We start from the raw sequence: 21,502 nt of genomic DNA, 5'->3' as shown, positions 1-21,502 counted from the left end.
TTAAAGTTAATAGATATTTTACTATATATTCCATACAGATCTGATGTTACATACTTCAAACGCAAATACTTCAAAGCTGTGTGATTAAATCATTGATTTCAGCTGTGTGTGGCGGTGCATTAGACTTGGAGGCCGGGGGCCATCTGGAGTCACCCAACTATCCTGACGATTACCATCCCAACAAGGAATGTGTTTGGAAACTTACAGTACCACAAGATCAGGTATTTATTTAGTCATTATTTATTTTACTAAATTACATAATAAATAGGTACATTCCAACTATACCTACATTCAATCTTACAAAAGTATTTTGGAATAATTTATCGACAAGAAATTAAAACTAAATAGCTATGTTCTACTGAATGAGAAAAATGTATTCATTCATTAAAATAATACAACTGAAACTGCTAATTTTATTTACCGCATTACAGAAATCTACTTTTTATTATTAGAATGATAGCTTTTGAAAATTGTACATAGATGGTAGGCGATAATTTGAAAAAATAATATGAAGAAACATAAAATATGTTCATTATGCACCTTCACTAATAAAATGTCATACAAATATAAATAAATAATGTTACAACATTAAATTATTTTTCTTTCTTCACAGGTGGCCCTGAAATTTCAATCATTTGAAGTAGAAAATCATGACAATTGTGTATACGATTATGTCGAAGTCAGAGACGGCCATTCTGCTGACAGTCCCCTAGTGGGAGTTTTCTGTGGATACAAAATTCCCCCAGATATAAGGTAAGATATTTTTTCTAATTATAAGTACCTAGGTATATTATACAAAATAATCAGGAATTTCTCATAAATTAAGCTGCTTGCCGGGTCTATTTATTTATTATTTGATTTCTTAAAAAAACGAGACAAACCAAAATGTGGCTTCAACTTACTTGACACTTCTAGATTATTAGTGGTTATTTTTGAAGAGTTAATCAAAAGAAAAATTGGTACTGTTCGGTTATCAGGAATACAGCGGAAAACACATTTTGAAAATACCCGATATACTGGATTATTTGTTAGGTTAACCTAACCAAACCTAACCTAACCTAATAACAACACCCCCTCAACGATACGCCACTGCGCACTTCGTTGATGTATTTTCCTAGCTCAGTCGGTGGAGGGGTTATTAATAATAACGATGTTTCCTTTTGAAAAAAGTCGATAATGACTCGTTTATATTTCAGTATGTAGCGTCCAGTAGATAATATTTTACAGGCCAATGTAGGTGAAGGCGGCAGACAAGCAAACGTGGCGACCGATGACTGCGAACGCGAGAGATGTTTCCCACCCGTAGGTAAACGGGATGTGAAACTCTCACCGGGTAGTACTTCGGCGTTCAAGAAGCGAAGAGATGCGCGGCGAAACTGGTGAAACTGGTCCAGAGTGTTTGAAGAGAGGCTGCTAGTAGAGATGAGACTTGTTCCCGAGGGAGGATCCGGTAGACTGATAAAAATCTCTCGGATGCGCCCTCTTTTATAGCAGCCTCCCTTATTCTAATTGGTCCAAAGAGTTTGAGAAGGGGTGACCAAAGATTCTACTATGTCCGTTAATTCGTACTACATGTTACCTCTTGTTTATTTAATAAGAATTTACTGGTTTGTCAGAAGGACCAAGTATCAAGAGATAATATATTCTGTGCACGTGGATGGATATATTGACGTTATAAAATATCGTCTATCTAATTCTATGGATTTTATATGAATTTATTTAGAGCATTTAAATAGCTATCTCCGGCATAAACTCGCGGTTTTAGTCTTATGCCAGGAGTAAACACACGATTTGATTAGCGTTTAAATTACATGCATTTACAACTACTTACTAGGTACCTATTGACATAATAATAGGCCCTGTAATCATTATCCATCGACCTTCACATAAACATTTGTGATTTTACGACGTAAAACCTGTCTGTTGCCTTTACCTTTTACAATATTACATTTATAATAATAACAGTTTAATCTTAAAACTACGTCTTATATAGTAATACGAAATAATATTTTACTATTTCCGAAAAATAGCAAAATACTACTTCTTCATAGAGGTAATTCGCAATTCAATGTCTAAGAGTATATCGATCGGCGATATTTCCCCCGCATTGCCTTATTTTTAGCCGCTGTCTTTACACCGCACAGCTGCATAAAGGTCGTGATTTTAATTTATTTTATTAGAAATCGGCGAAGCTCCCGTCTGTTGCTATCAAGAATTTACTCTTTCTTAAATATGCGAATTTCCTCATGCTTTATATTACAGACGATAAATACCCTAATTAGGAACACAATAATGAAATAATATTTCCGAAAAGTTGAATTCTAGAGACTTTAAGGCGTTATTTTCTGAGTTAATCTGTGCGCCGGATACTTTTTAGCCGGTAACATTTTCGTATACACGCACAGAGGCACACCCATACCAACGCGTTGGTAGGTGTTGCTGCGTTATAATTTTAAGTGTTGCCACTCGCGGATAATTGATTCTATAATTATTAGTTTGCTATTAATGAGTTTACGGATCGAAATACTATTCGATTAGTGTGTTCCACATGACATATTAATTAATTATATACACTTTTAATACTAATCACTCGCTACCGCGTTCTTCTTCTTTATGTTAACAGTTATTCTTCTTCTTTCATACTATTACAAAATATATTAATTACACTTATACACTCTTATAATAATCTCTCGCTACTGCATTCGTCTCTTTATATTTAACAATCATTCTTCCCCTTTTATACTAATATACAGTTACATAATACATTTATATCTAACACTTTATAATAACATCGTCACAGGTTTTTTTTATTGTACAGAACAAGGCAATTTTACATCCATCATTCTTTCACACTGCATTACCCTGCTCGTAGCAATCGATGCCCCGTTCGATACGTTTACATACCGAACGGGTAGCGTAAAAACCTGTGAACAGATAAACAATTTATATGTGATTCGACAAGGAAGCGTTTTTAGGCGTTTTACTAAGCCGTATAGTTAGAGATCAGGTTTACATGTCGGCTTATTACTAATCAATTTATTGTGCGAAGGCACCTACCTACAGGTAGGTGGTGACACTAACCTAACCCAACCTAACCTAACCTAAACTAACCCTAACTTTGTTAGTTTGGGTTAGTTTAGGTTAGGTTAGGTTGGGTTAGGTTAGGTTAGGTTAGGTTTGGTTAGGTTAACCTAACAAATAATCCAGTTTATCGGCTATTTTCAAAATGTGTTTTCCGCTGTATTCCTGATAACAGAACAGTACCAATTTTTCTTTTGATTAACTCTTCAAAAATAACCACTAAGAATCTAGAAGTGTCAAGTTAGTTGAAGCCACATTTTGGTTTGTCTCGTTTTTTTAAGAAATCAATATGGCTATTTTCAAAATGTGTTTTCCGCTGTATTCCTGATAACCAAACAGTGCCGAAAAATTCTTTAACTAAGTAAACATATTGTTCTGAAGTCATCAGTATCATTGAATATCTTTCTGTTGAAATATGCTCAAAAATACCACTAGCGACATCTATTATGTAAACGTGTAAGCTTGTTGACTTATTGTATTGTCTATGATCGGAAATAAACTTCACTCTTCCGTCTTCACAGTCGGCATAAAACACGTTGTTTCATTTCAATCCATCATAAATATAACACTTTCACGTTTGGTTGAATGTTTATCTTTTGAATGGTATGTAGGTATTCGAGGTTATCTGTTAATTCCATTAAATTTCACAATTCGACAATAATTAATGATTTGAGAAATTAAATAATTTTACAGCCATAAGTGCTGATAAGATTGACTGCAGTGATTTACTTACAATATTCCTTCTTTGAAATAAAATAATGTATCCGTAATATGAATTGTAAAAACAGCAATTTCCATCTAAGTTATCAACAGTTTGGTAAATTTTAAGAATGTAACATTCATAATTGAACATACATAATTTGAAAACACCTTAGATATACCTATACCTACTATAAAGATCTTTGATAAATATCGTTGCCCTAGATGTCAAGGGAGCCAGTCCACAAAATCATAATGCTGAGAAACAGGCGCGCAAAGATTTTGTGTGACAAAAAAAAGTAACATTTTTTTAATGATTTTTTTTGTTTTTTAAGATATAACGGTGAAACTTTGAACATAGAATATACTTTGTGGTGTTATCTTTTTATTATTTTGTACAAATAACTAAAAAAATAAGTATCTTAGAAGTTATGTGTGTTATATCTCTTGACCACTGAATATTGAAATGTACAGTTGGCACACGTGTGTGGTAGTCAAAAGAGTTTTGTGGCTTAAATCCATTGACCACTGCATCTATGATGATTTTAAAAAGCTTTTGTGTACTTTACTCATTTTCGCCAAATTTGTGGCTTGGCTCCCTTGACGTATACGGCGACGATATACAACGCCGGGCGAGACTCGAACCCGCATTTATGTGCCACTGTGAAGTGCCTCACAAATTTCATTGAAATTTGGTAACTACTTATTTTTGTCGTGGTAGATGCTATGAGGTATTAAATTATATGTGTTTAATATATCTATATATTTATTTTTTGATTTGGGGCCCCTTGTCAGCACGGGTCCTACTCCTGTGCATACTCAAGAGTACCGATAAATCCGCCCCTGCCAAGATAGAGAAATAATAATTGTGTTATACTTTTTATTTGTTATAGGTCAACGTCAAACAAACTCTGGGTGAAATTTGTGTCGGATGGATCGGTACAGAAGGCTGGTTTCTCGGCGACATTCATGAAAGAACTAGATGAATGTGCGGTGCAGCAACATGGATGTCAACATGACTGTATAAACACTCTTGGAGGATTCGAATGCTCTTGTAATATAGGATATGAACTGCATTCGGATGGGAAGAGTTGTGAAGGTAATAATTTGACAACATTTTAAGACAGATTATTGTGATTATACTATGGTGTCCAGCCCATACAAACTTAGTATGACCTGGAAATATTGCATCAGTAATAAACCTCAATAATACGGCTTCCTAATTATTGAGACTGTTAGTTTCAAAGTCAGTTATCTCCATATTCCGTCATTTTGAGATAATTGCAGAACACCGTCAAGTAGAATTATTATGACAGCAAATATAATATTATTTTCTTTTTGCAAACATATTAAGTTCACAGTAATTAGAAAAAGCGAATACTAAAATAAAATGTACCTAACGCCATTAAAATTAATAATAAAATTAAGAAGTTAGCTGTCAAATATAAAAAAATGGCAGCTGATGAATATAAATGACTTTTCAATCAACTTCCGGTTTATTCTATTTAACTAACAAATGGAGGTGGATTTGAAGTTTTAAGAATATACATACGATGGAAAAGTACCTACTTACAGAATCAAAAACAATAAAAATAAGTAAAAATGAAGTTATCAACTTTGAAAGTAATAGCCACCATTATATTGTGTTATTATTCAGATGCCTGCGGTGGTGTGTTTGATGATGCGAACGGCACCATCACAAGTCCATCCTTCCCTGAGCTGTATCCTGGAGGCAAGAGTTGCATGTGGGAGATCATTGCACCACCCCAACACCGTATTACGCTCAACTTCACCCACTTTGATCTCGAGGGAAACAATGTCTACCAACAGGTAAGGTACGACACATTTTTGATCGAGTCTATCAAATATTGCACATATAAATTAATTACATTGTATTTTCGAAACAGTCAGATTTTATGACTGCTTTTGCAACCTTTACACTTTGGCTTACCTTCCAATACATGGCAGATGGTCACAATCTGTGATTTCATTACAAAAACGGTGTATTTAAAATAACAGAAGTTCCGACATGGTCACTATAATATTTTAATTTATGCAGATATTTTACATTCAAATATAAATATATATTCAGCTTGAAGGACCATTTTCATGGTGACCATTTTTAGTGGACTGTAGGAAGGGTGTTTCGGATGCTAGGGGAGGGTGATTACACAGGGATTATGTGAGCTGGTCCCGGGTTAATGCACTCACACAAATAGTATGATCACTCTCACGGTTACACTTAATTTGTGGCAGATTGGTGGGTGGGTAATGAGTTTATGACTGTTTATGAATTACTGCTTTGATGACGGTATGGCTGTCAAACTAGTGCAAGTGTTGACGCTCTCGTAGTCTGCATGTAACTTACTATTGCAAACACGGTTGAACAGTCACTGATTAATTGATTAAAGCGCCTGGATGACAACAATGAGTCAAATAGGTAGGGTGGAAATATAGGATAGGATTGATGCCATGATAATTGGCGTCAACATATTCTAATCCTATTATCATCTTTAGTTTTAGTGACTTTTTTTAACATAACAAGCTTCACTTGGACAAAGAATGTTTTTCTTTTTGGAATTTTTAATTTAATATTACTTCTTTTTATACTTATTGTAGATCATTACATCTGTTTTATTGAAGTCCAGCTATCTTTCCATCATTTGCAAGGTCGACCGCCAGCAAATCTTTCTTGTAACACAATGTGTAATATTCTACTTTCACCCATCCTTTCTTTCCACGTGTCGTATATAATAAAATAGTGTTATTGAAAAATGTTTGCAGGAATGTGAGTATGACAGTTTGACGGTACACAGTAAACTGGGAGCCGAGGTATTGAGACGGCATGGAGTATACTGCGGGTCAAGAATCCCTGCTCCTGTAGTGAGCGAAGGAAATGCCCTGCGTCTTATATTCACATCTGATAAAAGTGTGCAGAAGTCTGGATTTTCTGCAGTTTACTTTACTGGTTAGTAAATTTCATGTTCTATCTACTAACTTTTGCTTTGGCAAAAGTTTCCTTATGAATTATTTTCTTCTCTTCTAAATTGCACTCTTTTATGGATTATAAATCACATTAAAATAAAAAAAAAACTGAAATGTACCTACAACTGTTATTCTCCTGTCCAGAGTTAAATGACATTGTTTTTACTGATTGTTTGTTCACTTGTTCACATTACGTGACATTGCGACATAAAATTGACCATGAGAGAAGAATATATTTCTTGTGTACCATGACCTATTTATTGTTATAGCGAAGGAAGAACATTCATTTGAAGCGAAAAGGCATATATTATTATCACAAGCCTTCTTCGCGCTTAGGCGGAGATGGCAGACCGTGATAATTTCATGGCCAAAGAAGCGGGGGTGGGAGACAGAAACGCACGGTGTATGCTGTTGAGGCTGGTTTATTTTATCGTAGTTAGTTATTTGCACGGTATTTTAATATTCGGTCATGGGTAATGTCGATTTGGCGGGCTGCAGACGCGGCGTTGCTGGCTGGAGATGCTGGCTGTTCCGCGCCGAGGCAAGAGAGTCAGGGCTTGCGGTCCTTTTTCTGGCTGAGCTGGAGATGCTTGTGGCTGGCTTGGCGTCTGAGAGGCAAGAGAGTCAGGGCTTGCGGCTTGGCGTGCTGCCGAGGTGGTCTTTTGTTTGCTGGAGATACTTGATGCTTGAGATGCTGCTGGCTAGTCGGCGTCCAAGGCGAGAGAGAGCTTTATCGCACGCATCCAACTAACAGATCCGCGGCGTCCTCCTGCTGTCGGTCGCGAACCTCTGTTTTACCGACGGATTGACTAGTGGCGGCGCGAGCGGCCGTTTTCGACAGAGCGCAGACGAATTTGAAATTCGAATTTTCAGTGGAGGTAGGCTCCGCTCGGCCGGGGGTTGCGAGAACTGCGAAGAGTGGACGTAGGCTGTGGTGTTATTGAAAGTTGATGGTTCGGTCCGCCCTGTGGGACACCTTCATCTGGTATCATTATATCACTAGAATGAGGGTATAGGCAAGTTTTTAAATTCAATTAAACTGTGCGTAAATAAAGCCAAAAGAGATGATAGTCAAAAAATATTCGTCTATCTTTAAAATATCTAAAATTATGCCATTAAATCATACATCATTTTAGATATATAGAAGTAGGGGTTTTTTTGTCATGTAACGCGGTGGAACGGCGTTCCTGGACCTTTTTTCACATTATTTTTAATGTTTCAAAAGCAATTAGACGAAACAATGTTCGCGCTTATAGTACAAGCTAATTTTCCTGAATCATCTCATATGAAAAGACATCCTGAAAAACTACCGCGTTTGATGTATGCATTGAATTCTATTACCATTTCTTCAGGCGAATGTGATCGCGAATTTTCGCAAATGAATCTAATTATTATACCAATAAGAGCTTCGTTGAAGACTAAAACAGTGACAAACCTTAGTGATAGGTAGGGGGCCCGCTTTAGGATGTAGGGTCATGGAAATCACTAGGTATACTTATACATTTATTCAAATATATTATAATGTTTACAATTTTATTTTTTACAACTTTAGTTGTTTATTTATATTGGTTTGTTTAATTTCATGCGGTTCGTGGCATAGGAAAAGTTGCTTTAAATGATATTTCAATAAACTTACTTCATTTTCTTTAGTAGGTAAGAAGGTTAGGAAAATGTGAGTTCCGGCACCTTTGTTGTTTTTAAAAAAAAGCCCCGGATAGAAGAATATTATGTTTTTATTTTTTATGGTTTGGTTAGGCAGAGGTAACTTGAATTTTAAAAACTAACCAACATAATCTGCGATTAATTATTGTACTCTTAATTCAATGAAAACAATTAAGTATGACTGACAAAGTGTACACTATTTTTGTCGAATTTCCACAGTCTACCCCTACTATGATGGTTTGGTTTAGACAGGAACAGGTAAATCAAGTTAGTAGAGAAAAAAACAAGCCAAAAAATAATTTTATAGCAAAAAATACAAATTATACAATAAAATAAAATTTTATAAGCAAAATACATAGCGCACCACTAAAAATGTTTACATCTCTATGGTCCGACAACAAGAAATTGGCGATAACAGGAAGTCGCTGTAGTCGCATATAGTAGACTTCTCAGTGCCATACCTGTCATGGCGGCAACGCGTTCTAGAGGTGTGTTTAAATAATGTATCGGGTCTCTTTTCAGATGTGACTTCTTTTCTTCGTTGCAATAAACCAAAAATTTACCAATAATAATTTTAACATCACTTCCGATTGTTTTAGATATATTTTTATTATAAAAACCTTCAGCGTAAAAAGAAATGATAAATTTGGGGGGTTCCTCATTTGAAAACAGAAGTGCGATTAGCTTTACTGGAAGGGATTCTTAGTTTACAGTTTTAACACGTGGACAAGAAGTTCTTGTTTGGCAGTAGGGAGTGCATTGACCAACCACACAGCCCTCGCTATTAGTGCCTGATATGCCTGACATGAAGAGACAGTTTTCCTGTTGTGGACCAGGCATGTAATTGAGAGTGCATATAAATTCAATTCATAGTTTAATAGAAACAGAAAAGTATGACTGACAAAGTTTAGTGTGCACTATTTATGTTGGATCTTAACAGCCTCCGTCCACTCTTCAAAACTGATATTCATACATATTTATAATCATTGATACTATTTTGATGTCCTTAATTAAAAAAAAATTAACAATATTTACATATTGACAGACAATGATGAGTGTGCTGTAAACAATGGTGGCTGTCAACACGAATGCACCAACACAATGGGTTCCTATGTGTGCACCTGTCACAATGGCTTCATGATAGACGACAACAAGCACGACTGCAAGGAAGGCGGATGCAAGCATGAAGTCACTCAACCGCAGGGCTCCATAAACAGGTAATCATCTCATAACTGTCCATTGTCAGAGAATTCTGCATGTACACATTAATATTTAACAAACTTATCTTCAACACTATTCATAATATCATTTTACTTCTGACTGATTCTTTTCTATTTAACAAAAATTCTACACATTCATTATAGGTAATTTTTTTTTTAAATTTTTGTGGCAAATGTTGAAGACTTTCTTTATCTAAGAGTGAATGCCAAAAAAATATTTGAATTAAATTGGTATTTAAATGACAATTAAAGATATGATACATAGGTAAGATAGGTAGGTATCTCAAGGCAACAAATGATTTGAAATGTTTTTTATTAAATTTAAAATAAATTATTGGTCATACTCAGTGGCGACAACATATGTCACGAATAATGGTGTCTCCACTTCCTAATTACAATTAGAGTGGTCTCTCACACAAGGAAAAATGCAGGGAGTGCAATGCACTTGTACATTATTAGAGGAGCCGCCACTGCTCCAGATAATAAAATACCAACTTAAGGCATCAAAATATAAATTTTTCATTTCCGATCTACAGTACGCTTGTAAATAACTTCTGTACCTAACAAATAACACCGCAACATAAGAGACAATAAAGCATAAATTAAAATTAATATTATTTCATACAAGATATTGTTTGGGATACCGTATATGAAAAGGTAATATTTATGGTGGAATAAATCAATATAATTACGCACAAATATTTTCGTTCCAGTCCTAATTACCCAGATCAATATCCCTCACGCAAAGATTGCGTGTGGCATTTCACAACAACTCCGGGACACAGAATAAAACTTCTGTTCACTGTCTTTGAAATGGAGCCACACCAGGTATGTTCGTCTCATCAATTTTCCAAACCATTATTACTAAATTCTATTCATTGCATTTTCTGATTTCCAGTCTTCTTCTTAAGCTTTTTCAATAATTCAGCTATAGATACTTTAGCATATCACCGGGTACTCTGAAAAAATAATACTTAATTTATTACCTACTTAGGGCCATAATGCATAGAAGCACTTATTTAAAATGAGTAGGGTTATGCGTTAGTCAGCTGCTTTTCACCCAACGAAACGAGTGGTTCACCTATTGGCGAAATTTGAAACAATAGTGACAGCTGTCAAATAATTAATAATAATCAGAAGTCAAGTAAACAGACAAAATATGGAAGTTACAAGATTGTTTTGGTAGGTACTCATTATCTACCCAAACACGGAAGACCAGCAGTATTAAATATGAATTCAAACGACTGAAACCAGATTGATATCATTGTACGCATGCAGTGAGGTTTGAATTTTTTCACTGTGTTCTGGTGACGCCCTGTTGAAGTTGAATACAAATTATAATAAACACACAGTTAATATCGTCACTGTTCTGGCAGAAGACACTAATTCTTAAAAATGACATATTGAGTTAGTTATACCAAAATGTTCCTTATTTCAAACTTTACTGTCTGGGAACCTTCTTAATAAATGAACAGTCTTTATTTTAAAGTCATCCTTTTTACGATTACTTAATAAACTCACATGATACACCATTTCAAACATTTTAACAACTTCAAAGTAAATTACTCAAAACCTATTCTCCAGTTAGTGTGTTCTGCCAGAACAGAGACGATATAATCAATAATTTAATAAATGTAATGATTGTTGGATCAATGATTTAATTGGATAAATATGTACACATAATGCAAATGACTATGACATTTTCACAGATGCTGTCACTAGTGTTTCTTAATTTTGCTGCACATTGTTGCGGTGTTAGTCACTAACAGAATTTATATGAATTTCTTTAAGAGATACTGACCTAAGTATAAATTTATAACCTAATTTGACATCTATGCATCTGGCTCTAAGTAAATAATAATTTTATCTTTATTCCTGAGTAATTTCTGAGTGCCTTCAAAATTGAAATGTACTTTCAGGAGTGTGCCTACGACCATGTAGTAGTGTACGACGGAGACAGTCCCGAATCTCGAACCCTGGGCAGATTTTGTGGGAGCAAAGTACCGCATCCCATCATCGCTAATTCCAACCAAATGTTTATGGTCTTCAAAAGCGATGCCAGTGTCCAGAGGAAAGGATTCTCAGCAACCCACACCACAGGTGATCAATTTTTTTGAAATAAGAATATGTATTGATTTAACTCATTCACTGCAGACAATTGAATATATCACTCTATATAAATCTAAACGGGAAAATGGGTACATTTTCCAGAAAAGGTTATAAACATCTGATTGAAATCTGTTAGAATTGCTTAAGGGGGGACATGCTCGTCGAAGGTCAAAATTCAGTTTTTATTGTATTTTCAAACCATGATCCTGGACACTCCTTAAACGTTGTAGATAATCTATTTATATAATTTTGAAGCCTTATTATCCTTTATAGTTATTTTAAACATTTGATGACTGCATAAAGTATTTTTGTTACATAAAATAGTATTCTTTTAAACCTCTCGCTCTAATGTTTTAGAATATAGTCATATTTCGGTACATAACTGTGCAGTGGTGTTAAGATTTTTTACATTTATTAATTTTTAAACGCATTTATAAAAGCATTAGTATAATTTATTACGAGATAATTTTTGTAAAATATTCACGATAAAAAATTATATTGATAATCTCTGTGATCCCAAATTTTACAAGAATTAGGCATTTTATTATTCAAAAAATCGGCAAGATTAACACATTTGAAGATGATTCTAAAGATATTTATTATAAGCTATGTCTTTGACCATTCAAGTGTGATAAACATCTTATGAATAATGATTGCTTTATAATAATTATTGACCTAAGAATAAGGTAGTGTTTTTTTGAAATACGCCATTTCTTTTGTCATTCCCCAGTAATTAAGCTACAACATACGGCCGTAGCCATAAATTGACAAACTATAATTAAAGTAGGGAGTAAAATGATATTAACGCGCGCGTTTGAACATGTACCGTTTAAAAAAAATTAAAAAAGAAATCGGTTAGGTACATGTTCAAACACGCGCGTTAACATAATTTTACTCCCTACTTTAATTATAGTTTGTCGATTTATGGCTACGGCCGTATGTTGTAGCTTAACCACTGGGGAATGATAAAAGAAATGGCGTATTTCAAAAAAACACTACCTTATTCATAGGTCAATAATTATTATAAAGCAATCATTATTCATAAGATGTTTATCACACTTGAATGGTCAAAGACATAGCTTATAATAAGTATCTTTAGAATCATCTTCAAATGTGTTAATCTTGCCGATTTTTTGAATAATAAAATGCCTAATTCTTGTCAAATTTGGGATCACAGAGATTATCAATATAATTTTTTATCGTGAATATTTTACAAAAATTATCTCGTAATAAATTATGCTAATAGTTTTATAAATGCGTTTGAAAATTAATAAATGTAAAAAATCTTAACACCACTGCACAGTTATGTACCGAAATATGACTATATTCTAAAACATTGGGGCGAGAGGTTTAAAAGAATACTATTTTATGTAGCAAAAATACTTTATGCAGTCATCAAATGCTTAAAATAACTATAAAGGATAATAAGGCTTCAAAATTATATAAATAGATTATCTACAACGTTTAAGGAGTGTCCAGGATCATGGTTTGAAAATACAATAAAAACTGAATTTTGACCTTCGACGAGCATTTCCCCCCTTAAGTATACTTATTTCAATGTAGGTAGTATAGATGTGTTAACAAGAGTTGAGGCCAAGCAATACCTACTCATACAGACGGATTGTTTACAAAAAGGATGTTTTAACGACATCAACGTATATGCATGCTGTCCTCTTTTCGTTATAAGCGTAATAAGTAGGCGTAAGCAAGACAAACGGCTGTTTCTCATAGACATTGTGTAATGCCCGTTGCCTCAGAAATGCACTAATACACACAATCTTTCGTATCTGTGTTCGCACCAACTCTGGCTGAGAGACCTATACATACATTGTCATTTTTCACAAGGGGTGGACATGGTCGAAAAAGAAGATGATTCTGATTATATATCTTCCGGAGAGGCCCAGCGTGGCGGGTCGACCTGATCAAAGTGGGATAAACACACATTTACTCTAATGGGGAAAAAAGTCGCTATTTTACTTAAGGAGTATTGACATTTTAAAATATCCAATTGGTTTAATTCTGTGTGTCAATATTCGACAACTCCATAATTTAAATGGATTTATTCAACAATACAAAAAATCGCTAAAAATACACCGAATACCCTTAAGTTTATTTGAAACAACATTTAGAAAAGGATTCTATAGGGCGTCCCACCGCTTTTAACCTTGACAATGGGTAGGGAGACCTGCCTAAGATCCTGGCCTGGGGGCCTGCTTCAAGATGTGGGGGCCATGATTGCGGCCATAACAGGAAAATGCATGTGTAAACACATATTATTATCGTGCAAGTTACAAGATTTCTAAATTGTGTGATATCTGCGCCTGCACAGTAGAATGATAATGGAAAACCTGCCGGAAAAAATAGGAACTACACAGCGCAGAGCATTTTACCAATTTACCAATTTTAACAACCTATCGAATCGCACTACACAAGGACAACAACGCGTCTCGCTTACGCTTGAAGAATCAGATTGGCGAGACAGTCTGCACTTTTACCTGTAAACAGTTATTATCACGATATTTTAATTTACACACTATTAATTGGTGCCAGTAGATCCATGCACGTGCACATGTGCTACAAGTCCTATGATTGATATAAAGACAAAAATATATTTCAAGAGCTTCAGTATGAGGAAGATATTAAGTTGCATATTGAATTCAAATGCATTCACATGTATTAATTGTATACAATGACAAAACAGTTCACAGTCTATGGGAAATGGTTTGAATCATATGAACACTAATAAATAATCATAATAGTATCTATTATTACAAAAAATATCTATACCAACCTAAATAAAATGTTGCCAGCCTGCAAAGATTGAATATTAATAAGAAAACTGACTCACCAGTCCATACTAATTATTATCATGAAATGGCTCATGGAATCAGGATTTTTTAAGATATTTGATTCGGATTCCAAGCTTGACTTATGTTTCCAACAATACCTTATTAACTTATATGGTTTCGACAGCACAAGCCTACTCTTTCAGCCAGTTATGCTCGATACTCCAGATATGATTCTGATTCCGAGGCATTTGGCTGTCACAAAAAAATGGCAGTAGGTTCGTTTGTCACGTCAAAATTGTGAAAATTGATTGTTTTTTTAATTGCATTAAAACTAAATCATAATAATTAACTTGGTTGATTAGACAGAATAATTAGGCACTTACGAGATATACGAGATATACGAGATATCTCGTTTCTGACAGTGATCTGTGATAGATTGCAAGAGAATTACATGGGGAATTAATGCATACATATACAATTTATTAATAATAACAATATGTACCTATGTAGTGACATCAGTAATTATTGGTGAAAATAATAAATGAAAACTTAAGCGGTAATGCAGTTTACTGTATTTCCATTTGTTTTAAAAACAAATAAGTCATGCTTTCACTTTTGTTATTTTCATTTTTTTTAAAATAAGTGAATCACTTTTTCACTTGTTCTTTTTGATTCCATCATTCAATTTAAAATGGTTCTGTGTTTTTATTATTTGTGAATATTCTTCCACATAATAAAAGTTTTAATTAGTACTAACTGGTACTAACCAAAGAACACCACAAATAAAAGTGTCAATCAAAATAACAGTGAGAAAAAGTGTAAAATTAAATGATTTATATACTCAAGTATATATTTATTATAAAGCTTTTGATATCCCAGATTTCTCCATGTATATAAAATATTTCTTCCAGTCCTCTGGATACCAAAAGATTATCTTTGGATATTCTATGCTTATTCGCTGTCTCAGGTACTCAGTTAAATGATACCCACCTGTTTTATTTGTCAAACGATGACCAATCTCAGGCACCGTCTTCAAAGCAGAGGGTCCTCAGTGTCCAAATGTTTCGAAATTCAGGGGACAGACAATATAATTTGGTGACAGACAGTAGTATTTTTTGGCCTTGTTAAACTCAGCTAAAAGACCTGCTGAACCTGACAAATGAACTGATTTATTCAAGTGAGATGCCGCAAGTGTATAACTGTAAATTTCTGTGGAATCATCGTAATACTATCCGGCTGCTTGCCATCTTGTCGACAGATACCAAGGTCTCCTGCCTCCCGATGAAACAAAATCACATCATAGATGGCTTCCAGCTTAGTTTTAAATAATACTCACAGAGTCTAAAGAACTTATGTGAATGCTTATGGATCTTTCATAATCTAATAAATTCTTTTCTTGCTTACAGCATGCGGAGGTCGACTTATGGCGACATCGCGTGTCAAACATCTGTACTCTCACGCACGATACGGAGACGACAGTTATGAGTTCAGAGCGGACTGCGATTGGACGATTGAGGCCGCCCCAGGTCGCAATGTTCAGCTCACCTTTTTAACCTTCAACATTGAAGACGAGGCAGATTGTGGATATGACTATGTTGAAGTGTTTAACGGTCCTGATGCTTCCAGCGGGCCGAGCTATGGAAGATTTTGCGGGAGTTCGGTAAACACATTTTAATTTAATTTTTTAGGTTACTCAGGAAAATAATATGTACTATCACCGGCCTTCTTCGCACTTAGGCGGAGATGGCAGACTGTGATAATGTCATGACCAAAAAGCGGGTGTGGGGGACAGAAACGCACGGTGTAGGCTGTTGATGCTGGTTTATTATAAGTTCTAAGTCAAGCAATTAAGGAAGTCAATGATGCCGATGGCCACGGCAGTAGGTGTACGGCTTGGCTGGATCATAGGTACGCCGCTGGCTCGAGAGTGATGCGCGAATAGTCAAAAATGGCAGACGCGGCGGTATGGCGCTCTGTACTGTGGTACGCAAAAGAGATGTTGGCTGTAGGACGTCCGAGGCCAGAAGAACACATTCCGCGTGCATCAAAAGTCTGGGATCCGCGGCGTCATGACGCTGTTGTTGGTCTCGGTCGCGAACCTCTCTGTTTTACCAACGGATTTCTTTGTCTCGTGGCGGCGCTGTTTCGAGCGGATGTTTTCGGTAGCTTGTATCAAGTCTGTTAGAATTTTGGCGGGGGCGCAGACGAATTTTAAAGTCGGAAATTTCAGTGGAGGTAGGCTCCGCTTCTTGAGGGTCGCGAGAGCTGCGAAGAGTGGACGTAAGCTGTGTTGTTTTGGAAAAGTTGATGGTTCGGTCCGCCCTTTGAGGTGGTCTCCTGTGGGAGACCTTCATCTGGTATCAGTACCTACCAAAATACATTTGTTGACATTTATACAATAAGATCAGCTGGTTTATAGTAATTATTTACTTATCTACTGACTATTTCACATAAGAATAATACAGTGATGAATTGGTATTTACAATAAAATTGTGTGATAAGATTATGAGCCAATGTTATACCCATCGATAATGTGTCATTGATATAGATGAGTATTGAAAATGAATTTCAGCATTTGAGCTAAATAGCATAACCTAACATTGTCGAGAATAGGAATAATCTTTTAAATTCCACTGAGGGACTTGGAGTCACACATGACCGATGCAGAAGTTTAAACATTCGTTTTATTTGCAGCAATTCTTCATGAAATGTCATCCTTTGCTCATGAATCATGATATAAAGCAATGTACTTTATTCATAATAAAAACTCAAGAGTAAGAATATTATAGAGATATCATATTGTGTTTTCGTGAGTGTGAATACGATGACTTATAGCTTATAAGTCAACTGTCATTTACTGCAATAAGAGCATCAGAAGACTTTCTCTGACGCACTCACTTGCCGGTTTTATTGAAACGTTGCCTTAAATGCTTTAGTTGTAATTATAATATTTGATTTGTAGATCCCGACAGAGATAATATCCATGAGCGAATCACTGTTGATTCGTTTCCGTTCCGATGACACGATGGTCTATAAAGGCTTTTCAGCGTCATATGTAGCGGTGGATCCCGATCCGATAGACTCGGAGGAGATGGCTGTGAGTAGAGCCGCCGTTCCTGGTCCGAGCAATCGGCAGCACACCAAATGGAGTAAGCCTCGCTCTTCCAGAGTTCATCATCCGTTCATCCAGAGGCACCTCAAGCCGTCGGATTATTCCAATCAGAGAGGAAGTAATAAACACTTATAAAATGTAAAATATACATAAATTGTATAGGGCCAAGAGATGTGACAGCTTTTTCATAACTTCAGTTATTAAATTTCGAAGAACAGATATGAAAATTTAATTCAAAATTAAAATTTTGTTACATGAAATTGTTTTAAGTCCAGAATGACCGATTGAAAATTTATGTTAATAAATCAAATAGTGATATACTTAAAGCTCATGAATTTAGATATCATTGCGTCAGATTTTTCAATTTTTTAAACTGATCTTATTAAAAAAAAAAAAACAAAAAATTACCTCCTATGTGGAGGATATCGGTCTCCACAGTGGAAGTTGTAACAGCAGAGATTTTTACGAGGAATAGTTGTTGACCATTTGTCCAAACCATTGAATACTTTGAAACCAAACCACATTGAAAATATAAATATGTGATTTTGCCAAACGCAGGATTCGAACCTGCTCTCTCGACTTTTACTATAACATTACACCATTGCAAAGTAATTTTATAATTATTATACCTGATTAACTTTTCATTTTTAAAACACTTTAAAAAAATCAAAACCAATCATAAATTAGACTTTATAATTTGTAATTCTATTTATATTTAATATCATAATTTTATTTTGATTTAATGAAGATTTACTGTATTTATGAATTATGTCACACTGGCAGAAGTGGTATGTCACACCTTATATGAAATACATTCTATACAAATATTCAACAAATTCTACACTAAAATGATATACATTCTTGATTCTAGAACAATTTTGAAATGAAGTGACTGAAGTTTAGAAGAAATGCTGCGTCCGGATATTAATATTAATCATTGTCGATTGGGAAGAATGTGTTTTTTAATGAAACGTGTAGAAGGAACCGTATTATTTACGGGTTACTATATTTTAAGATAATGTGCGTGCCGCATATTCTAATATGTGTAAGGCTGAATAATAAATTTATGAATGAAAATCATATCATGAAGAGTGTTGATTTGTATGTGAATTTTTTATATGAACGATGTAGTAAGTATTTAGAATATAATATTAATTCATGAATGGAAAAAATTAAAAAAAGTTAATTTAGCGAAACTCATTCTTATAAAAATAATGTCATTCAAAAATTTTGTCTCCTTGTTCCAAATTTTATGTAACATTATTATTCTTACATTTAATTTTTTTATGCTTCGCTGAGGCATCTGTTGGAATATTTTGTAACTAATTTTAAAGTTTACTCATGCTTCAAGCCCAAATGAAAAATGAAGAAAATAAACTTGACTGATATAAAAAAAAATAACAAGATTTTGAAAGTTTTTCTTAAAATGAAATGGGATATGCCTACTTATGCGAATCTCATAATATTTTTAGAGCAAAAAACTATTGCCTGATGGCATTTTCAATGTCAGTAAAGTATGAAAAATGGAAGAAGAAAGCTTAAAAATTGAAAGAATAATTGAAGTTGTTTTAAAATGTTTTCAACAATGATTTATTATTCTCTGCCTATTTTGAGATTATTTCTTGGACCATGTTATGCATCTGTCAATCTGGTGTATTACTGTATATCTCTATAATGGTGATTATCAACCTTTTTCAGTTTTTCGGACAAGTTCTATGTACATTCAGAAAGTTCAGTAGCTTCTGAGTATTCACACTATGGTTGGAACTTGCCTGCGCAGTAAAACGATAGTGGCAAACGTGCCGGAAAAAAAAAACTATTCCGTGCAGAGCATTTTTGACGTTTCCAATATTTACAACCAGTTGAATAGCATCATAAAATGACAACAATACATCTCATTTATGCTTGATGAGATTAGCGAGACAGTCAGCACTGTTACGTGTAAACAGTTATTATTGCGATAATTGAATTTACACACAGTACCTACCAGTAACGGTGCCAGTAACGTGTACACATGTATAGGCACTATCATGTAACGAAGACTGCAATATATTAAAATAAAGTACATACCGACTGCTTAATCTACAAACGGGCTAACTCCATTTGGGCAAATTGTGTAGGAAGGAGAAGAAAAAACATAATTTAACTATCGAGCGGAATTTAACAATAAATTCTAAAAATACATTATTGCAATTTTCTTTTTACAAATAAGCTGCACTATGAATATTAATACACTATTTTAGCTTCCCTTTTATATATAAAGAGCGGAGTTGTTCCATATAACGCATTTATTTATAGGTTTAGGAGTTTGATATTTTGTGTGAGCATAGAAAACATGCTTAATAACAAAATGCCTTCAAAATCTCATTTTTTGGTCAAAAGTGCAGTTGGCTGGTTTGCAGAGATTTAAAATTCTACCTAATTTACTTAGCATCCGACATCATTATCAAACTGGATGAGATTTTTCTAGCATTATTATTATTTAGATATTTTTGACTGTCTCCAATTTTCATTTTTAATTAATATTGTGCTTATATAAACTGTTTTATATATTATATTTATTTTAGCATCTGCTGTTCAAACTCTGTAATGCCACATAATAATAATATTAATTACATGTTAATAATCAATACTACATAAGGGAAGCACATAAAGATTTATTTGATGAAGTAAAATATTTGACATTTCAGATCTCTCTTAGTTTGTTAGTGTTAAAACCCAATAAAAATTAATACATAAATGAAGGACAATACAATAATTAAAGTTTGTTTAGTTTAAGGACTCACGACATGTTCATTAGGTTTTAGTGATTGTATACTTTTGTGAGTGAAACTACAACTTCATCTGCTAACTTCGAGATGGTAATGTTAGCGATACTTTAAGTTTTAGATTAATTATTATAAAAATGAAGTACTTGTTTACATATTTAAAATAGAAAATAGTTTCACAGTCATATACAAGTGATTTCATTAATCTAGGAAGATAATACTTGCATTTTTATTTAGACCAAACTGAATCAATAGAATGATGAAAGCCCATACAAAATAATTAGATAGATATATTCCGTAACCATTAATTCATATTTTAGAAAAAGAGAGTCATCCAAATAAAATACTAATACAGTGGTTTTTAATTTTTTCATTTCACAACGCCCTAAAAATATTGGCACAGGTGAAGCTTGTTACTTTCTTCAAGATGTTAATCTTTTCTATGGCAGTACTGCGCCATGATGGCTAGTGAACTGGCTTTAAAGTCAACATGCTAATTTTGTATGGTTGGCCTGGTGGTTAAGATCATAAATACACAATGACATTATTAATGGACGACGCACTCAGTACAGTAGCTAGCAAGTAAATAGCGACATTCGCACGTGCATAGGTAGACGTCACGCAATATCCATTATGCGATATCACGCATCGGGAATTTATAGCAATATCACCTTTATTGTAATGGCGTTAGAACACTGTTTCTAGTATCAATGTTCGTTTGAGCGAACCCGTTCGAACCGAACCATTCGGCAGACCCAACAAAAAGCATCGGGAATTTATAGCAATATCACCTTTATTGTATTGGCGTTAGAACAGATTATGCCATTCGGCAGACCCGACAAAAAAGTGAGTGTCATTTTTTTCCCCAGATGATTCGTCCATATTAATGTCATTGTAAATACAGCATTTATAATATAAAGTTATTGAAGTGAAACAATAAAATGGTAAACTATTTAAAAATTCCATTATTGTCCGAGTTGACGTGGAGAAAGGTGTCGATCAGTGACTGAATCTTTGATAAACATATGTGATTTTGTGCACAGATGGCCCTCAACTTTTGCACGTAATTGGTTCCTG

The 21,502-nt window shown here is 34.4% G+C and overlaps 2 protein-coding genes across 2 annotated transcripts in view; one reads left to right on the top strand and one right to left on the bottom strand.

The window, feature by feature from the left end:
- Positions 1 to 19,189, top strand: part of LOC147078892 (tolloid-like protein 1) — a 332,831-nt gene extending 313,642 nt beyond the window's left edge. The window contains exons 10-19 of the mRNA XM_085951264.1: positions 103 to 221; positions 614 to 753; positions 4,674 to 4,879; positions 5,438 to 5,610; positions 6,565 to 6,748; positions 9,473 to 9,644; positions 10,361 to 10,475; positions 11,567 to 11,747; positions 15,952 to 16,205; positions 17,508 to 19,189. Coding sequence (XP_085807390.1) covers positions 103 to 221; positions 614 to 753; positions 4,674 to 4,879; positions 5,438 to 5,610; positions 6,565 to 6,748; positions 9,473 to 9,644; positions 10,361 to 10,475; positions 11,567 to 11,747; positions 15,952 to 16,205; positions 17,508 to 17,792 — 1,829 coding nt within the window. The 3' untranslated portion in view covers positions 17,793 to 19,189. The remainder of the gene's footprint in view (positions 1 to 102; positions 222 to 613; positions 754 to 4,673; positions 4,880 to 5,437; positions 5,611 to 6,564; positions 6,749 to 9,472; positions 9,645 to 10,360; positions 10,476 to 11,566; positions 11,748 to 15,951; positions 16,206 to 17,507) is intronic.
- The window catches only part of LOC147078891 (leucine-rich melanocyte differentiation-associated protein-like), a 92,919-nt gene continuing 87,767 nt past the window's right edge, over positions 16,351 to 21,502 (bottom strand). The window contains exon 8 of the mRNA XM_085951288.1: positions 16,351 to 16,912. The gene's annotated coding sequence lies outside the window, so the exon portion shown is untranslated. The remainder of the gene's footprint in view (positions 16,913 to 21,502) is intronic.

The sequence above is a fragment of the Rhyacophila brunnea genome, unplaced genomic scaffold (genome assembly GCF_057557595.1).
Source record: "Rhyacophila brunnea isolate RB1 unplaced genomic scaffold, BYU_Rbru_1.0 scaffold_10, whole genome shotgun sequence".
NCBI classification, from domain to species: domain Eukaryota; kingdom Metazoa; phylum Arthropoda; class Insecta; order Trichoptera; family Rhyacophilidae; genus Rhyacophila; species Rhyacophila brunnea.
The sequence above is the reverse complement of the archived record's forward strand: the minus strand, read 5'-3'. Positions and strand labels throughout refer to the sequence as shown.